The following is a 20,345-nucleotide window of genomic DNA, read 5'->3' as shown; positions in this document are numbered from 1 at the left end:
ATCCTCACCTCAAAGCCGACCTGGATGACGGAAGAATTGGCAAGTACGAGCAAGAAACTTCATTTTTGCTGGAGAGAGACCTTGAACCATTTTGTGTTTTTTTCACTATAGTGTAAATGAAGATCATTTAATTAATAAAAAAAATTCTCCAACACAGAGAAAGTTAGAAATTCATATGTTAAGTATTTTTTTTTTTTTAAAACCGCAATATTTTAAATGTGTGCAAAATCAAACAATTACTTCTGTTCCAATGTCAAAACACAACAAAGTACAGTAAATTACTTTTGAAAAATATGTCTATTCAAAAAACTCCAACAAACAAAATTACATTATACCCATTACAATTTATTGACTCACAATTTGTGAAAAATATCTACAAGACACATTGCTTGCCAATGTAGTGGCTTGAATAATCCGCTAGGTGGCAGACTTCAGCACACTGTCTGAATTGACTCCGTTGTCCAGTACACACTCCGGACGCTGGGGGGCGGACGTCGCTGGCGATGAGCAGGGACTCTGATGTGTAGCGGCAGAAAAAGTGTCAGACACATTCTGCGGCGTTTTTCGGTAGTCTCGGTCCGGGGGGGGGGCAGACCGATAGAGAGCTTTTCTCACCGCAGGTCCAGCACGCCGTACTTTAACTCCGAGGGAGCAGGCATCCGCTGCGATGTCAACACGGAGCTGAAAGTAAAGACCCGCCGGCTCCGATACATGACAGGTAACTTCGTGTTTTCTGGTATTTAGCGTCACCGCGTTACAGTTGTAACGTTATCGTCCAACGTTAGCCCGCTTTTTTTTACTTTTGTATTTAGTGTTTCTGACTTGTTCTACACGTTACATCAAAACCAAGCCGGTAGCGGTTCGAACCAGGACACTCACACGTTAAATGCCGTTTGACTGTAGATCATCCGAACTGCCCAAAAAAACACAAACAACGTGAAAAAAACACGGAAGCGTGAGTGTGAGACCTCTTTAGTTACCCCCCCCCCCCCCTGTCGAGTATTTCACTTCATTTCCTAGTTAGCCGAGATGTTCAAGTTAGCTAGCTAGCTAGCTAGCTAGCGTTAGTCAGACATCCACCCGGTGGAGGCTGCACGGTGACCGGGGCGCGCGTGCACCAGGCTGCCGTGACACCTTCTCTCATCGGATTATCGTCCTCCGCGGAGGCAGACGTGCCCCTAAAGACCCCTCCACCACCACCCAAGGCACACCGCAGGGCGGACCGAAGTGGGGGCTCTGCATCAGCAAGCTACCGAGTGTGAGCAGCCAGCCATTCATTCAGGAAGAAGAGGTACACTGGAGAAGTGCTGAAGCCGAGTAACGCCGTTCCCCCTCGGCGTGCTTACGTGTCATGTGTCCCCGGGAGACAAAGCAGCTCCATTGTTCTTTCCCTCCCGGAACGCTGTTTTAATCGATCAGCCGTGACAGAGACACGGCCAAATGAGCTTCGTTAGAGTTGTCAGTGCTGTCAAGTGACTCTGTTGTCTTTTTATTGTTTGTTTTCCAGCGCACACCAGTCATGGAGTTCAACACATTAGCGACCTTGTGGATGTTTTTCTGCTGTCTGTCTGGAGAAACTGGGGCTGAGAGACAGAGCGCGCCTCCTCCGGACGGCCACGTCGCCGAGAACGCGCCGTCAGGTGAGCGCCTTCTGCTGCGCGTGCCACGTCTTCTCACTGCCCCGTATGATGACATCGTCCAGCTGGTGTTGTCCAACTCCGGTTGGTCCTCCCATCAGACGGCTGGTTCAGCAGGGTCGGGGGAGTCGAGTCGTTTGCAATCTTTATTTCCTCTTTAGTTCGCGGAGTTGGTTCAACACATTGGGACTAGCACAAGTGTATGGGAGCAATAGGTTGATGATCACATGTAGATACCCTGGGTTGGCCCTTCTTATCATATGTGTGACCAAAATACTGCAATAGGAAACCTAATAGGCGATGTGAGCCCTCACAATAGCATCCTACTGCAGGGACTTGCATTACATTAGAGCAGACTTTTTTTACTTTGGGGTGAACTAGCTCTTGCAACAAAACAAAAACATTGTTCCAATCTCTCACCTTAATCTGTGAAGTGATTTCACATGATTTGTTTTTTATTCTTATTTAAAATATACTAGATGTACAGTTCAGGAACCAGGAAACATTTATTACCATAATGTGTCAGACATACAAGGAGTTTGACTTGGCGGTTGGTGCATAACAGCAGACAGTACGACAATGGACAACAAGACAACATAGTGCAAGATAAATGAAATATAATGCTATGGGTTAGTTTAAAAAGAAAGGAATAAAAGTTAAAAAATAAAGTGCACCAGCGAACAGAAAGTGACATGTTAAAGTGACAAGTGTATGTGCAGTGTGACATGTAAAATGTCAGTCAGACATATTTACATGTCAAACATGCACGTCACCCTTTGATGCACTGAACCACATTAGGGCTTTAGCTAACTTGCATCTGTAGTCCCCTGACTGGTTCTAACAACAATAACATAATAAAAAACAGCACAGGCTGAGAGTTAATATTACAATATACGCAGTACTGGCAAGAACACACAACACAAAGCTTCAGAGTAGCACATTAGAATGAGCTGATGTCGCATATCTTAACTATGAAAACAGTTTTCTTGGGATAAGTATGAGTCAGTTACGTCCTACCCATTTAACAAGAGGTGTGACTGTTCTGCGCTCTGATTTGCAGCTTGTTGTGTTAACAAGTAGTAACAAGTATTGCGGGAAAATGGAAACCGTTGAGACATACACATTTTGTGTGTGTGTGCTTGTCACGTGTTCCTACAGGTCGGTGTGGGGAACCTTGTACTCTTCACAGGAGTTTTTCAAGGCTTGAGAGTAATTCTGAATGGAGACAGATGTGAACTGCAGTCACAGAAGGGCAAAGTTAAGCAGTTTGTTCCTGACTTGCGTAATAGAGCTTTTGAAAAAGTCAGGCTGACTGCTATGCAAATATCTGATTCTGTGTCCCAAGGACTTCAAGCCAAATGAGAAAGCGGAGCAGGGTGTGTGTTACTGGTAGTCTCACTCGAATAACTGGCCCTTTTGTTTGATTTGGTGAGTGGGAATGAGTGAGGAGAGCGCTGAGGCTAAATGCTTGCGTGATTTGGCTCAGAAAATGATCTTTTTCCCATTGTGCAACTCCCTCGTTCACGGAGAGAAACATAAGGCACGATTCGCCGTACTACACGCAGCAGAGATTAACCTGTGACTTTCTCTTTTGCTGAGTCAACCTGAACCTATGGTTCTGTAAATAAATAAAGCATGGATTAGTGTGATGAGTGGATATGTGGGAGGGGGCATCAAGGTAAATACCAGGCTCAAAACTGATCCAGCTGTTGATCACACACTGTTGTGTGGGGGACGTTCTTGTTAGTGTGCAAGAAACTTCTTGGTGTCGCAGCTGTCGCTGAGCAAGAGCAACCTCCCCGTAACCCTCACCGTCACCGCTATAACTCCCCCGAAATACGCAATAAAGCATAATGTGTTTGGCATAGTTACATAACTTCATCCAACCAGGAAAAACCCGCTCCAAGATGGAAAATCACAAATTAACTGGAGTGTAACATAAAATGGACTTCACAGGCGACTATTCCCTTTCAAACAACTGCAGAGTGTCTGCAGGACATCATGCAAACGGGTTTAACGTCAGTGGGAGTGGCGGCGTTATCTGTGATGCATCAGAGGATCTCTAATCACTCCGGAAGGAGAGGGAGCAGCGGCGGCAGACGGGTTCTGCTAGATGAGCGATTGCTAAGTTGCATGACCTTTTTATGATGGCGACGTACATTGATGATGGTTGATTTTTCTATGGTTGAAGGTTGAGCCCTTCACACTAACGGAAATGTTGAATACATTAAATCCAACCTGGTTTTGAACCAACTGGCTTTTAGGGCTACACAGTAAGTCTGGGTCATGCTTCCCATTTGGCTTTACATAAAGAAGGCTTTGTCTTCAACTGAGGAATCTAGAGCGAGAGAAAGAGAGGGACAATCGAGGACTGCGTTCTGTGCAAAGTCATGATGATGGCCATCTGTGGCCATCACATGATAACTCAATGTATTGTATTACTTTTTTTGCCTCGAATTGTCTATATACATCCGTTTTAATTCACGATTGTGGAAGTTGTTTAATGTTCTTCACTTAGACTGAAAGTCGTTAGATTCATCTCCTCTCTTTTTGTCTGTCATCTTCGGCCTTGTTGTTGATTTATTAGTAGATAGTAGAAGTGCCTGTAACGTCATATTGACATGACTCTGTTTTTCCACCAGAGTTTTGTCGCATTGATGCGCCACTGTGCAAGGATGAAAATGGGATCCTCAGCTACGAGGCGATCCGTAGCATCCACAAGCAGATGGACGACGACGCCAACGGCAACGTGGACGTGTCTGAGACAGACGGCGTGAGTACCAGCCCAAGCGGTTCTCTCCAGGAGCCGATGCTCTGTTGATATTCTAGTGTTGTACAGACACAGAGCTGTGTCTTCCTTCAGTCTCACGGGTATCCTCATCCTAATCTGCCATTGTTTGACTCGAGGAAGGATTTCCTGCTAAAATGATCGGGGAGTCATCGCCCTGTAATGTCCTTAACTCACTCAAAGCAACTGCAGGATTGGCCCTGTGTGCGCTCCAGTGCCCTGTTTTACTGGTGTTTAATCAATAATTAACTGAATTCACAGTGTGGTTGTAACTGGCCTGCATGCTGTAAACATTGACGTTGTCTCGTCTGTACAAACACAACGAACAAACAAGAATGTATGTCTTTTAGTCAAACTTTGTGGTTTGTATGTTTTGTAACAGTTGTATATTGCTCACCGTATATTGAGTCTGGTGCCTTCCCACAAAGGCGGGGCCCGTCTGAACTACACGCGGCGCCCTCCGCAGCCCGACTTTACTCTGTTTTGGTTGTTTCACGTGGTTGAGGCCAGTCCAAAGTGGTCTATTGCAAGTAGTGCAAATAATGTGAATATTAGAAAAGCAAAAAAAATTATGTACAGTACAGTGGGCATCTGTAATGGCTTTAAGCCGTGAAATAGAACTTTCAACACGAATAAGAGCACTTCCGGACAGTCCTACTTCCTGTCATCACACACAATTAAATGGAGACGACAGCCGATTTCTTTATGACTAAGATCTGAATGTTGGCGAAAAGCTTAAGGTCCTGGCCACATTATACAGTGTTAATTATTATATTGTGTTAATCTTCCAATGAATATCTTTTCCGCATTCCGTTATTTCACCTGCACCACAGACCACTTCTCTACCCGGTAGTGAAATCCTCCCACACCATTCTATCAAGAAAGAGAGGCACCAAGCATCATGACTTATCTCTTGTCTCCCACCCATGCTGCATGAGCTTGCTCTCGTGGGAGCGCGCAGGGCTCTGTAGGTGTCTTGAGTTGGCCTACAATATAGTGGGCAACTAGAAGGGTCGACCAATGGATGACCCCCACCACAACAGTGAGGGCGGAAACGGAACCGAGGACTAATGTATTTAATATAGATGGTCGGATAGTAGCTAGCTAGATGTTTGCGATACACTCACAGTGAAAGCTCAACATTTTGGGAAAAGTCTTTTGTTAGCAGCTGCCTGGAGTCTATGCTGGTTTCCCAGGCAACGTCTATGATCAAGATACAATTTTAGAGGAATTGTTTTTACACGGCAAGTTGCAGAAGAATAAGTAAACAAGAGAAGATGTGGCACTATTACACAATCAGCAAAAACTTTGCTTCCAGAGTTACTTAAGCCATTTCCCCGCCTAATGCCTGATTTAAATATTTCCGTTAACCTAGTCTTGGATACCTTTTCAACCACAGCAAACGTGTTGTCATTCTGCAGTTCCTGAGAGAAGATCTAAACTACCACGACCCCAAAGCCAAGCACAACACCTTTCACGGGGACGACCAGTTCATCAGCGTGGAGGACCTGTGGAAGGCCTGGAAGGGCTCTGAAGGTACTGCCTTGTTACCACTTCTCAAAGGTCTTCTTGTGACTTTCCGTTGTCAGCCCATGCAGCATGGAGCCCTTAAGTTACTGTTTTTCTATGCATTTCACCTCACCCCTCTGCGTGTAGTCCTCACTTGCCCAACAAAGGAGCGGGCCAGCTGGATCAGCTGGCATGTCGGGCAAAGTGCAGTCTGCTTATCAGCTGGTGGCTGTTGGAGTGGGACATCGTTGACTCTGTCAGCACAAAACTCCCACACGCTCACCTCCTGCCGCCTATCTGCTCCGCTGTGCTATCGTGTACTCGATGAGAGCCCTTCTCCTGTGTATTAACCCGACACTCATTTTGTTTCACACCCTTTCTGAAGCGGCCCATCCCCTCCCCCCTCCTTTTTTTTCTTTTTTTGCTCTTACAACTAAATGTTCCTGCATTGCAGTTTGTCTCCAAGGCTCTAGAGGCTTGGAGGCAGGAAACTGGGGTTTTGTTCAATAGAACAACACATTAACCCGGTCGGGCCACGCGGTTAAAGCTTTGGCAGGAACAGGGGAGTAAGTTTCCCGTCCCCAGTTCTTACGTCATAGATCCTCCACGGTTCAACAACACGTGGTCATGTGTGGGTCATGTGTCAAGCTGTGTCAATGGTGCAGTTAATAGTTATGATAGTGACGTATACCTATGAGGTGAGTATTGACCCCGAAGGCATTTACATTCATTTCAGATAAACGCTGTCTGTAGAAAGTGGAGACAGTATTTGAAGTTAACGTAACCCTTTCCCAGGTCATCATATTTGTAAACGCTGTTCTAAAATTAGTGGCTAAATGGGCGCAGTTCTTAGAATACATTGTTTTCTCAATATAGACGTGAACACCCTCAGGCGTTGTTAAAAGTCAGCAGTCAATCAGGGGAACACTGAAGCCTTATCAGTACTGACTTCTGCAGGGTTTGGATGAATGACAATCAATGTTTTTGTTTCTCTGCCCCTGCAGTGTACAACTGGACAGTGGATGAGGTGGTGGAGTGGCTCATCACCTACGTGGAACTGCCCCAATACGTGGAGGCCTTTCGCAAGTTGAATTTCAACGGAACCGTCATGCCACGGTAAGTCACGCCAGGACGCGTCTAAAGTCTCCAAATGGAAAATGGGCCACAAATAAGATGCGTCAAACTTTTAGTACTTGGAATAAGAAACTAAACGTTTCAATGAAGGTGAAGAGACTCTATATGAGAATCATGCCAACGTGTATTGTTGGCTTGATGCAACTTCTTTGATGAGAGCTATTAAAACCCGCTCTATTACTTTCTCTGTAAGTCATTTCATTCCCTATTCTGATTGGCCAGCAGCAGTCTTATTACATGTTTTGTAATTCCCCATAACCATTGTGTCCGACGACCATTAGTGTTTAAAATCTGATTGTTAAGATTATTTATTGGGGGGGTCACATTACACTCGACCCAAAACGAATTATACCGCTGGCTCTTCCTTCCTTGACCGTGTGTCTGTTTCCTCTCAGGCTCGCCATAAAGAACGCCACTCTGACACTCTCTGTTCTGAAGATCTTGGACCGCAGCCACGTGCAAAAGCTGCAGCTCAAAGCTTTGGACACTGTTCTGTTTGGAGCACCTCTGAGTATGTGACGGTTTCCCTTTTAATTCCTGTTTTTAGTTTACCTTCACACAACCACAGCAGAGATGTTCTAGATTGTTTAAAACCCTGACTAGATGCAGCCGGCTGGCTATTATCTCTTTATGAATTTGTGGGAGAGCTTTTTGAATGCCAAAAAAATTCCGTCACATATGGTAGTTTTCCATTATTACTAATTTCATTGAGATACTGATGAAAAAAACCACTCAAAATGTGTCTTCAAGAAAGCTGATTTTTATAGTTCTGTGCACCTACAATGTTTTGATATTGGACAAAACATTACCTTGTCAGTACAAATTGTTAACATCTGAATAAGCCAGCGTGACATGATACTCCCTCACAGGAAAGGGGAGTTGATTTGACTTTGAAACGTCTGTAGGAGTTTTTCTGTTTGTATTAACATCCCCATCGCTGCTGTCTGCTGCTCATTCTGCACCAGCACTTTGTCCCCGTGAAGCGTTGCATTGTGTGTGTGTTCGCTTCTGTGTGCTGTTTTATTTAGTCACTCTCATCTACTGATTTACTCATCTGATCACCTTTGATGTGCAAGGGGAAATCCTGTTACGACCTGTATCGGTTTGAGGAAGCGAGTGTAGAAACACACTATGTACTCTGTATTCCAGACACACCTCTCTGGGTAGGGAGACACACACACACACAACGTATTGTCCTTGCTTAACCTCAATATCACTACATTGTTGTCCATCAGGTTTTCTTTTCTTTTTATTTCTTCTTCCTAGTGGTGGGTTAAATCATAATGGATGGGTTGTGTCTTAGAGCTGTTCAATGTGTGAAATATGAGTACATAGAGAAGTATGACACAAAATGTTATTGGTGCGTAGAGACTTCTGCAGCCTTCATGTTATCTGAACAGTGTGGCCACAGAAAAATGCATTTTGAGGTAGATTAGACAGGAGGGGGTCGGGGTCTGTGTCTGGCATGTGTCAGTGTGGATGCGTTTTGTTCGCGTCAAAGCCGAGAGGAAGCCATCGGCGTCTGGCTTTGACAGCCACTCAAAGCCGCGGGGTCCCGCTACAAGTCGGCCTGACTCGCTCCACCCAGCAGCAGCAGCAGCAGCATTTTGAGACACCGCTCACAATGGGCTGATCCCATTCTAGTGGCCGTTGTGTCATGACAATGGGCCCCGGCGCAGTTGATTAAACGTCCTGTTGTGCTCTCTGTGAATGCAGTAACTGCACAACAAGCTGTTTCCTGCTCAGAAACCGATAGTGTTAAATAGAATCAAGTGCCGCCGGGCGTTATCTTGGGGACGTCACACTGAATCTGGTTCCTGTTAATCGTGGGCGCTCGGTCTCAATGCAGACCCGAGACAAATTTAGCATATTTTCAGTTTGATACCGTGACCTAATTTTGAGTGGTTAAGAAGCGATGAGCTGCTTATACCAACCCGAGAAGAGAAAAGAGCGATATTTAACTGCTGCGCTGTTTCATTTTTGTCTCTCTGTTGTCTCAGCTCCAGCTGGTCAAAGCTTTTAGACTCTGAACCGGTTTGTCTTGCTACTACTGGGTTGTTTAGCTGAAGCTAGAGACTTGCCAGTTTTCCTTTTATAACAAAAGGAGGGTTAGTTTCACAAAGATAAGTGTGCCGTTTCATTCATGGAGGGATTCCACTTTGCATATTAATAGCAGCCAGTGGTAGAGGAAGGTTTTCTAGAGAACTTTACAAATGACATCTAAAGAGGAAGCAGGCCTGCACTCCTTTCCTGGATTCTACTTCACTTTTTGTCTAACTCCAGGAAGTAGAAGTCATGTTTTTGACATCTCTTTCCTGCTCAACCCGTGACAGGTTTTGCAATGGCTGCGTGATATCATTAAATGACGAAATGGACTTCCCACACTGCACTATGAGCTTACAGTGACATCATGGCATAATACTCACACTTACTTACCTAGTTCTCCGTGTTCGTCAAATCATTATAGTTGCCATTGTTTGCTTTTCTGTGTGTTTACCGGCTTTGGTTACCAGACTGAAATAGGCTGTGTTAAGCTGGCTTTGTCGCGGCCTTTTGCACGAGGCCCCTCCTGCCCGCAACTGGCTCTTCTATTTGTGTCACTCCCCCACACTCGCGGTATGACTCGGCCCATGTTCAGGCACAAGCTTCACACCACATCCTTGTGAAGCTTGCTCACCTTTTGCAACTCCATCTTGTGATCCAGAGCTAAACTGGCCATTTGAAGAGACCCTCTTCTGTAGGTTTCTGGTTTCGAGGTTGACTTTCCCGCTTGAGTAACCCCCCCCTCCTCTCTCTCTCTCTCTTTCTCTTTCTGTCAGTGAACAGACACAACCACTTGAAGGACTTCATGCTGGTCGTTTCAATAGTCATTGGCATGGGTGGCTGCTGGTTTGCCTACATCCAGAACCGCTACTCCAAGGACCATATGAAGAAGATGATGACGGACCTGGAGGGCCTGCAAAGAGCCGAGCAGAGTCTCCATGACCTACAACAGAAGTGAGGGTTCCTCCCACCGCTCACACGACAAACTGTCACAGTCTTCCCTTGCCACACAAAACAGCGTTTTCTTTTTGTCTTCATACTTTTAAACGTGCAAAAAATGCTGACCGTCTTTTCGGCTACAGTAAAGCTCTCAAAACGTTTTGTTCTCTGTTGCGGGTAACTAGAGGAGGACAACAGCCTCACATATTAATTATAAAGCCCGTAAGTAAAATGGTGCCCCCAGCTCTTTTTCCCCTCGTGGCTTCTTGTCTCAGAAATGTTTTTGTTTTGGGCTGATGCAGGAGTCCTTTCAAACGAAGCAGCAGCCAGGGAATCCTGCCAGTGTCACTGCTTTTACGATATAAATTAGAATTTGGAAGCAAAGGGACGATATTACATCTCTCATAGGTCATTGCGTTCGCAGCATTGAATGTACAGTATGGCAAAGTGGTGCCGTAGTTATCTTCAGTCCTCACCTGTGATCAAAAAGCACACGTTGTCTCTCCTTGATCCTTCACAGTGAGAGAAGCCAGCTGACTTCTCCCTTAGGGGCCTGTGCTTTAGGAAATGGATGTGCACTGATTTTTGGAATCCTTTGGTCTTCAGTGAACCTTGCAGTTTAGCCATTAATAGGCCCTAGTCTGCAGCATTACAGGATACTGTGTGCTGACACGGGTTGTGCTCAGGCCGTTGCTGCCTTAATGATTAAATGGTTGGAAATGAGATGTTTTAAGAGCAGTCTAACTATTTTGGTCCTGTTAATACTTCAGGGAATGCTGGGAATGTGCTTCTAAGCGTGTCGGATCTCCTTTTATATCCTTTAAAGGATACTCAAACACATCCTTTTTTTTATGCACAGGTCAGGTTTTTTTACTTTTAACTCTGCACGCATATGTTTCCCCTGCTGATCTTGTGGGTCTGTAAGCTGTAATTATGTCTGATTGCAATAAGCTACTGTGGCTCGGTCCGAACATGAAAAGTGATTTGAACTTAATCCAGCGGGATGGAGTATGTGTCATAGTATTTTATTAATTGGTTAGCACTAAATTGAGTTGCCTTTTATACTACCCCACCACCCTCTTTCACACATTAGTTACTCTTCGTATCGTCTGGCTGTTTAGCAGACACACGTTGCTGAAACAGGCAATGCTCTGATGAATATTGCAAATGTAAAGAAACGGTTGATGAAGCTACGGATTCTTCTTTTTCTGTGTTTCGTAATCGCTCTGATGTCTGCATGTTGGAGCAGTACAGTGAGATCAGCCTACTTGATGCAAATCTAAAGAGCCATTAACCGCTCCAGTAGGGACAAGCCATTGAGGTCAAACTCTGTCCCTCCGACAGACGGCCACACAAGCCTTTGTGTTTCCTCTGTGGCATTACACTTGCCACTGCCAACTTCTAAGTTAGCGCTGACATTTATTTCTTGCTCAGATCATTGCTCATACTTAATTCGGCTCAGCATATGAAACCAGAGAGCTTTGTACGGACATTTTTCCGCCAAAACTTCCCCATAGCAGAGTGTGATCACTGCAGACGCTACTTTCTATTTCATGTACTAGAGTTATGGTCGCTCACAGAGAGTGTATGCAGTATGATTTATCTGCTTTGATTCAAGGGTGTTGTGCAACCAAATTAAAATCAAATCAGTGTTGAATGAGAGCTCAGAAGTCGACCAATTGTCTTGCACCTGCATCTCATGAAGTAAAATATGTCCCATTGTTTTTAATCATTTTAAATTCCCCATTTATTATACCAGGTGTTTGCAGGAGCAAGTGTATTCACTTATAAAAAGAACATTTCAAGCTATTTGTCTACTGCCAAAGCAGACAATAAATAGCAGGCGACTGAGATGCTCAGACTTTACGGAGTCATTGTTGGGAGTCATTAAAGGGTTTTGAATGGAAAGCAGAGCACTGAGGCGCGGAGGGGGAGGGATATCAAATGATATTTTGTAGGTCAGTGTGACTACCTCTGTGGGACACTATCACAGAGCAGGAGATTTCACAGCTCAGATAGTGGTGGAGGTATGTCCTCTGTCTGTGGCCGTGCTTTCTTCCTGATCCCGGCTGCCAGCTGCTGTCTTTCCATACCTTCAGTCAGATCCTGTGCTGGTGTCAAGTAGCCGGCTGCCTCGTTGGGACGCAAGAGGAAGGAGGCTTCGACAGGAGCTGGATTTCCTGTGTGCCTTTTCACAACGCCGTCAGAGCCCCGCTGCTGGGAGATGGTGTTAAGCGTGACCGCTTAGCATGTCCGCTCTAGTGCTGATTCAACCGCGTTCGGGTGGAGGTGTGGTGTGCAGATACCCTGAAGAAGGAGTGTTGCATAAAACAACCACATGCCGTGTGGTAGTTGCTCTTCTTTTCACACAGTATGTTTCCACAGTAGGGCGGTTGAATGAATACAAATATTAGCGTTTTGACATTCCGTCAGTTGTTGTGTACTTTCTCCTCTAAAGTCCACGTAAGCCTTCCGTCCGGGTCCTGAGAGCCTGGTCGTGCAGGTCAGGTGTTTCCGCTGCATTTTGTGGCTCTGTCGGTGCTCCCTTGTGGCAGAGGTCAGGGTGGAAAGCATTAGCAGTACTGCAGGCCATTCACATTTCTCCACAGCCAACTCTCTGGATCTCCTTTCAATTCTCTGCTCCCTCTGCCGTTGTTTGGATTGAAAGGAGCAGAGTTTCTCCCCAGTGACTAAAATGTGGAAGAGCGTCCTGCCCTTTTAGTGTTTGGAGGGTTATTGTTTTTTTTGCTACGCCCTCCCAGTGACATCTTCTCTTTGGCTTGCAATATCTCAGGAAGACCTTGAGGGATTTTCTTCAAGTTCGGCTAAAATAAAGTTTACGTGATTTGAACGGTCAAGGTCACTGAACTCAAGAACTGAACTGCTAATTAGGATATCTTGATGACATTTTGGAGTGACAAGGATCTAAACTGCAACATCACTTTTTCCCCCCACCATTATATTGTGGGGGGGGGTGGTGTATAATGCAGCTCCTGCATTTTTTTTTTTTTTTTTTTGCGCGCAGCAGAGTTCTGCCCCGATGGACACCTGCATGTGCACGCACACACAGGTGATATTTGAAAGTACACTTAATAAAAGATGGGCTCACTCATGACATAATCCTCTTCAACTATGTCCAGAGTGACGAGCCCCTTGCTTAAAAAAAGTAGACCCTTTCTTTTTTTAGGAGTCTAAAAATATCTGGCATACAAACTGGCACGTGATCTCACACCGGGTTCCACACTGTACCGTTCTAAAGTTACACGGTGGCAGCTGTTCTCATTCTTCGCTGTGCTCCCTCCTGATGTCACTTTATTGTGAGCTGCCTTTCGGCCGGCCATGGTTCTCTGCTTACTCTCTCTCTCTCTCTCGCCACATGTTCGCCATTGTTTGCAGTGATCCATATGGTGTTGCAGGTCTCAGATTCCAAACATACATTGTACTGGCGCGCTCACACGTCATGCCTGCCCACTGACACTGGAACCAACTACTCTGTTTCTTTGTGTGGCCGTGTCAAGCGGCTAAAGGCGTCTGCCGCTGAGATGAGCAGAAATGTCTGATAGTTGACTTGTTCTCAGGCTGCAGATCGCCCAGGAGGAGCACCGCACGGTGGAGGTGGAGAAGGTGACCCTGGAGCAGAAGCTGAGGAATGAGATCAACGCAGCAAAGCAGGAGGCCCATCGTCTGAGGGAGCTGCGTGAGGGCACCGAGAACGAGCTCAGTCGCCAAAAATACGCAGAGGAAGAGCTGTATCAGGTAGTTGCAAAGTGATAAATGTGATTTGAACACAGAGTTTCTGGCTAAGCGCACAGAGCAGAAGCACTGAGTGAGTGGATAGCGTCGACTTTAAAGGTGGCAACTGCACAGTACGTTTTGGTTTCATCAGAGTCACGCTGGCTTTAGCATACATACGCCCACTGCAGTTTTTGTCCATTAGGAATTGGGCAGGAACAGCACAGCGCGTCTCACACAAGTAAGTAAAACACGTGAACTTTCGCTTGAGGGAATATCGCACTGATTCAGACTCTTTTGGCACCGCTTTTTTCTTTTTTTTGTTATTCAGAAACACGGTGATTGGAAAAATGCAGGGCCCTCAGTGTAGATTCAAGACACTTGGAGGCAAGTGTTCAGATCCACCAGTCTATCAATATGAGCACGGTTTTGGAGTGTGTAGGCTTGAGACGTGCTCGTCATTTCTGTGTGTGTGTGTGCGCGCAATGAAACGTTGTGTTATTTTTTTATAAGTTGAGTGTTGTTGTTGTTTGTAGCACATTCAGGGGCTGTTTCACACATCACTCTTATATTTTGGTTAAAAGTCACATACAACTTGGAATTCTCCCATTTACAGAATCAGAAACGTGCGTTGGTTTTTATAAATCTATATATTTGTATATCTGTTGCAGGTGCGCATGGCGTTGAGGAAGGCGGAGAAGGAGCTGGAGTCAAGGAGCAGATGGTCCCCGCCGGAGTCTCTCCAGAAGTGGCTGCAGCTCACCCACGAGGTGGAGGTGCTGTACTACAACATCAAGAAGCAGAACGCTGAGCGGCAGCTCCTGGTGGCCAAAGAAGGGGTGAGCATGCAAGAAGATGTACCTCAGTCGCTGGGATTTCTACTACAATGCACAGTCCTGAGATTAGTGTGGCCTCTCCAAATATCAAATATTTACCAAAAGCTGCGTTTTGTGGTCATTTGTTTTCACAGGCAGAGAAGATAAAGAAAAAAAGAAACACTCTGTTTGGGACCTTCCACGTGGCTCACAGCTCCTCCCTGGATGACGTGGACCACAAAATACTGGCAGCAAAGTAAGTGAAATTGTACTTGTGGAGTACATTTAACATCATTTTGAAATTCAAGCTCCATTTGTTTAAGTTTTCATTTGTACAGGATTGACATTACAGGGCACTGAGGGAAAAAGTATTCACTGTACTCTGTAATATGACTTGGTTCTGAATGGGTCTGTATTGGATATGGACTTTAATATCAAGACAAGTAAAGGGAGAAGTAACACTTACCGGTGTAGCCTTTTCTTTCTCCTTCTTGTTATATTGCTTCCCAAACCAACCGACATATGGGTGCTAACATGTTTCTGTCTATCGGATTACCGACAAAAACATTTACATAATAAAGTGTACTAAATGACCTCTTTCCTCCCCCATCCGTTCACAGACAAGCGCTGGGCGAGGTGACGGCCGCTCTGCGGGAGAGGCTGCACCGCTGGCAGCAGATTGAGATCCTCACAGGCTTCACCATCGTCAACAACCCGGGCCTCCCTTCTCTGGCCTCCGCCCTGAACCTCGACCCCGGCTTCGTAGGCGGCAGAGCCACGCCTCAGCACTTCATCATGTCTGACGACATGGACGACATGGATGAGGATTTCGTGCCTGGAACTCTGCAATGTAAGAGTTCATCTGAATCTCTTGGCAGTTCTGGGGGAAGTATCAAACGAACCCCTAAACACTCCAAGGCTCTGCTGGGAAAATCCAAAAGTCAGCTCACATGAGAATTTGGACCTTTTTTTTCTGAATTTTTTTTTTTTTTTTTTTTTGTTATGCTACGATTTGTCTTTGTGGGCTCCCAGGTCATGGAGCTAGTGAGGGTCACATGTCTACGATTGAATGAGTGCTGTTTCACTTTTGTGTAATGTCTTGTTCTTGTACACACAATACCAATTCATGCCTTATGTTGGTTCTCATTTCGGCTGAAAGTGTAAACTTGACTCTCAGTCTGTAACGGGGACTGAATTGACTGCTGTGACTTTCCTCTGGAAATTGAAATGTCAAGAAAAATACACTTCTTAATGAGAACAAGTTTTTGTGCTGACCTTATTGTAGTGGTTGTGTACTAATATTTGCTACAGACCCTGAGAGAGTGTTTTATGAAACCGCTGCAGCCAAAGGAAGTATATTAAATGCAGTCAGTGCCCAATTTCAATTATTTTTTTTACCTTGAATATGTGAAAAAATATATGCACAAATATATATATTTTTTTCAAACCCTCAGGTAAAACAAACGTGTTATTCTCATTGCTGAAGTCTTGGATAAACACATCTTACTACTACTAATAATAATAATAGCTAAATACGGCACGACTTGATACACGTTTGAATAACTGAGGGCAAAAACCTTTATCAGAACTGTATTCCGACCAAAATAACCCCCCCTCTCTCTCCCTCATCGACGCCTGTCTGGCACTTGTCTTCCACCGGGATCCCGTTGGGCTAACCACAGACGGCACCCAAATGCAAGCCAGCGACGTGTGGCCTGTCGGCTCAGACCGCCAGCACATGTGGAAACAACCCGGTTGGCCATTTATACACGTCCCGTTTCGGTCCTCCCCTGGCTCCTCCCCCCACGGCGCTGTAATGCTAGACCGTACCATGCAGATGGACACGGCTGAAAGTCGAAGCACTTTGTGCTGCGGTCATCTCGCCTCCCCTTTAGTTGCTTGCTTTCCACATCTTCCCTCCCCTCACTAAATCTGGTCCCCAGCCAGTGCACCGCTTCTTTCTTCTCCTGGTGATTTGTGACTTCCTTTCAGAAATGGGCCTATAATTGTTGTGTGTGTGTCCCTTTTAGATAGAACAGCGGTGCTGGGATCTTATCCCAATTGAATTAGGGCAAATGAGTGAATGGAATATATCTCTATTCGGTGAACGCAAAGAGAACTGCAATCCCAGCACCCGGGTGTCTTTTCCCCCCTGATCTGGTCCGTCACAACGCCTTTCACGAGTGGTCGTTGATAACCCTGTTGTTTTTCTGCCCGCAGCTCCCAGTATGATGTCCCTGCGCCAACGCCACATTGACCCCCAGCTGGCCATGGGCTCCCAGAGGTTGGTAGAGAGTTGCCCATTGGCGGGGCAGCAGGGGGAGGGAACCCCGTACCCATCCAGGTCTAGGGCCGCCCTCATACAGTCCCGCAGCCAGTCGTTTGGCCAGCTCGACTGTCCCCCTCTGCCTCCTCTGTCCTCGGCTGTGTCTCACCCTTCCGTCATCTGTGCCTCAAAGCTAAACCCTCATTCGCCCGGCGCTGTGGGCGCCGTTGAAGCCCCTCATTCCTCCCACATATATCACGCTTCTTTCCAGCCCATGGATCCCATTCCTGATTTCACCTTCTCCGATGTCTCCAAAGCGCGCCCCTCGTACGGCGACCGCTTCGGGTACCCATCTCTTTCCCTTTCTCCACACGAGTCGCATGTGCGTGGATGCGTTTTTTCAAAGTGCATCGTAGCGTAGGTCTCTTCGTCTGTCAGTTGTCGTCCAGATTTGCTCGCTTTTGTGTTGGTTTACTTTCAATCATTGTTCATTGGCGTCGCTGTACCCGATGTTGCATTCCAGGATCCACATCCTGCGCGTGCATCTTTTTCAACCTCTTGGCTTCCTGTTCTTTGCCTGCTCAACTAACCAGTGTGGAGTTCCAGGATGTGCCCAGCATCGGGTAGACAAACCCCAGCATGCAATGCTTTTAACTGAATGTTAGTTTGTTGTTGTTGTCGTCCTTGTTTTCTCTTAACTTGTGTGTCCTCCCACAGGGACCTAAATCGCTCTGACTCAGAGTCCTCCCTGTCGCTCTCTCAAGCTGGCGAACGGCTGTCCGCCTACAGCTCCAAAGGCCACATAATCAAGCCCAGCTCCTTCATTCACGGCCTGTCCGGCCGCACAGACGACGTCCTCTCCCTGCACGCTCACACCCCCAACGGAGGGAACCGCATTCACGAGGTCAGTCCCACGGAGCCCGTCCCCGACAGCCCCATACTCATGAAGAAGGTGTACGGCACGGAGCAGTCGCCCAGCCTGGGGGAGATCAGCAGCCTGACGGAGTCGTCCCGCTCTCTCAGCCCCAACTCCACTGAAGCGGACACACCGTCACCGCTAGGAGGGCAACCGGGGGTGAAGGTGAACAGCCGCATCCCGCAGCTGTCGTCCAAGAAGAGCCCGCTGGAGGAAGACAGCGGCTCTACGGGAGAAGAAACAGATTCCACTGCCAGTCGCAAGAAACACACCTTCAAGATATTTAAGAAACAGAGGAAATAAGGGCTACATGAACTACAGGACTGTATTCCGCTGGTCTATTTAGAAAAAAAGATGGAAAAAAAGGGCAATTAAAGGTAAAAATGAGGGCTCAATCTGTTGCTCTTGCATCTTGAGCAACCAGCCGTCTGCTATCATCTGCTTAATGGGTCAATGTTGAATTTTTGGGAAATGGGTAGGTTTGTATATTGGAATGTAAAGTATTATTTATTCTGCAGGAAGTTGTGCTACTCTCAAAGGGAAATGTGTCTCCCGGTTGGCTTTTCTTTCTTGTTCTACAATCTATTACATTTAGCATGTCTTCACTTTTGTTGGGCTGATACTCGAATGCCGTTAGTGTTTGCTTGGTTCTTGTTGTTAACCTGCCTAGAAGACACTTGATGTTTCTTGTATTACTACCTAACCACCCAGCCTACGAGTCCAAAGTGAATGTGCACTCCCTTTTCCTCACTGACTACTGTGTTTTTATTGAAGGTTATCACGTTTTGTTTTTTTGGTCTTTTGTTGTCTTCTTGGCAGAGCAAATGACACATTTCATGAGACTTTGACACGCGAGTAGTCATGGAAAGACTCAGTACATGTTTGGCAGCCAAAAGTGAAATTTTAAATGCAGTTTGAGCACAGCAATAGTAGCTTCTTTGTTTGATTCACACTCTGTAGAAGTATCAAAATGCTCAAGAATTATTTGCGCTCGACCTAGTGTACAAAATACAGCTTGAGAAAAGTAAATCCCCAAAGTTACAGAAGGGCCATTGAATGGCAGCATCTGCCCTTTTGTCTTTTAAGTATTTAATTGTTTAGTGCATAAGACCATAGAATAGTGAAAGAGGTGCGTGGCTCAAATATCCAGCTTTTAAGCAATACAAACCAACATAACCACTGGTTAATATTGGATGTTTCTTCATGGGACAGGAAGTATCTAGTTGTTTAAATTGACTGGATTAAGTGTCCAGCGTGAACTATTTTTTTGTTACCAAAAACACAATATTGATATTGCTTGACAATGAACTTTGTATCGAATTTGTTAATTAGGACACTGCTCCAGAGCACGTGTACAATATACAACACATTGAGAAAACACTTAAAGCACATTTATTCAACTATGAAAGATTTTCACCTTGCAAGAGAAATGGGACCCGACACATTGACTGGCCGGGAGTTTTACTGGGATTTGTCTCCCGTTATCCTCTTGTCTTAACGTTTTGGTTTGACTGTTCTGGAGGACGATGACCAACTCACAGGAGTAAGAGGCGGGTGCTGGTAAGGGCTACTGTTCCACCGCCAAACCATTTGCTCTGTGTAAGATGGACGTTTTTCCAAACCACAGCCACTTTGTAATCCACCTTTTATGGAAGATTTAGCTCAGCGATAAATGAAAGCTGGAGACCAATCACGTCAAAGTGCCAAATCACCACCTCTGTCGGGGGAGGAGGGCCGTTTACGCGGAGCCACACGACGGTTGTACACATAGTATGTGATGTGTAAAGTTAAACCGCCAAATGTCAAAGGGTTATTGTTTCTGTGACAGTATCATCAGGACAGCATGTTTACATTTGCTACAAATACAGACTCCTTTGGTCACCGCGACAGAACATTGTGCCAGTTTTGGTATATGAGTTTGCTTCTGATGAGCACAGAACTATGCATCGGTAGTTGTAGGTGATTACTTAAGAAGCAAGGGTGCTCCTGACCGAAGAACAACCTAAAAGTGCTGCGAAAAGATACCGTCTGCGTCCCCCCGGCCTCGCAACAGGTGGTTTGGATGCATAACACATGTTTTAACATTTTATTTTAGAAACCAGCTTAAAAAAAATGTTTTCCTACTGGTACTTTTTTAGTGTCATTTGTACCTTTTTTGCACGACCGAGCTGTACATTTGATAGTGCCATCTGAAAGTGTGCGAGCGCGCGTGTGTGTCACTGCGCCTTCAATTATAATGCATTGTTATGTTGATGCATGTCAACTGTAGCAACAAAACCTACATCGGGTTTAAAGAGTGGATCTGCTTAAACTCGTTAATCCCCACCTTACTGTTTTTTTCCTTTTATTTGAAGCTTCTATTCATGAATACACACGGTATATTTGTACAGAGAAAATGGTCATTTTGCATCTTCTGTGATGGTCTAGACTTTTATGACACTTCTGCATGATGGCAATAAACTATTTTGAATGAAAGATGAGCTGATTTGTCTTGGACTTAAACCACACTTTGCACGTCACAACATTTTCCCATCTTTGGACATCCGTAATTCACTTTGAACTACGG

At 45.6% G+C, this 20,345-nt stretch overlaps 1 protein-coding gene across 14 annotated transcripts; it reads left to right on the top strand.

The window, feature by feature from the left end:
• Positions 1 to 350: 350 nt before the first annotated feature.
• stim1a (stromal interaction molecule 1a) lies at positions 351 to 20,254 on the top strand. 14 transcript variants are annotated; one of them, XM_078098395.1, is made up of 15 exons: positions 463 to 718; positions 1,508 to 1,640; positions 4,280 to 4,410; positions 5,847 to 5,961; positions 6,939 to 7,050; positions 7,464 to 7,579; positions 9,888 to 10,065; positions 13,629 to 13,806; positions 13,988 to 14,023; positions 14,454 to 14,621; positions 14,753 to 14,853; positions 15,218 to 15,447; positions 16,280 to 16,351; positions 16,818 to 16,881; positions 17,581 to 20,254. In XM_078098395.1, exons 2-15 carry the CDS (start codon positions 1,520 to 1,522, stop codon positions 18,080 to 18,082), a joined length of 2,124 nt encoding a protein of 707 aa, XP_077954521.1. In that variant the 5' UTR covers positions 463 to 718; positions 1,508 to 1,519; the 3' UTR covers positions 18,083 to 20,254. The 14 variants fall into 14 exon arrangements, with proteins under 14 accessions (XP_077954545.1, XP_077954529.1, XP_077954496.1 ...); XM_078098358.1 differs by having other exon boundaries at positions 16,818 to 17,208; XM_078098361.1 differs by having other exon boundaries at positions 476 to 1,291; positions 16,818 to 17,208.
• The last annotated feature ends 91 nt before the right edge of the window (positions 20,255 to 20,345 follow it).

This window comes from Gasterosteus aculeatus, chromosome 1 (assembly GCF_964276395.1).
Source record: "Gasterosteus aculeatus chromosome 1, fGasAcu3.hap1.1, whole genome shotgun sequence".
NCBI lineage: Eukaryota > Metazoa > Chordata > Actinopteri > Perciformes > Gasterosteidae > Gasterosteus > Gasterosteus aculeatus.
Note: the sequence above shows the minus strand (reverse complement) of the source record. Positions and strands in the feature narration are given on the sequence as shown.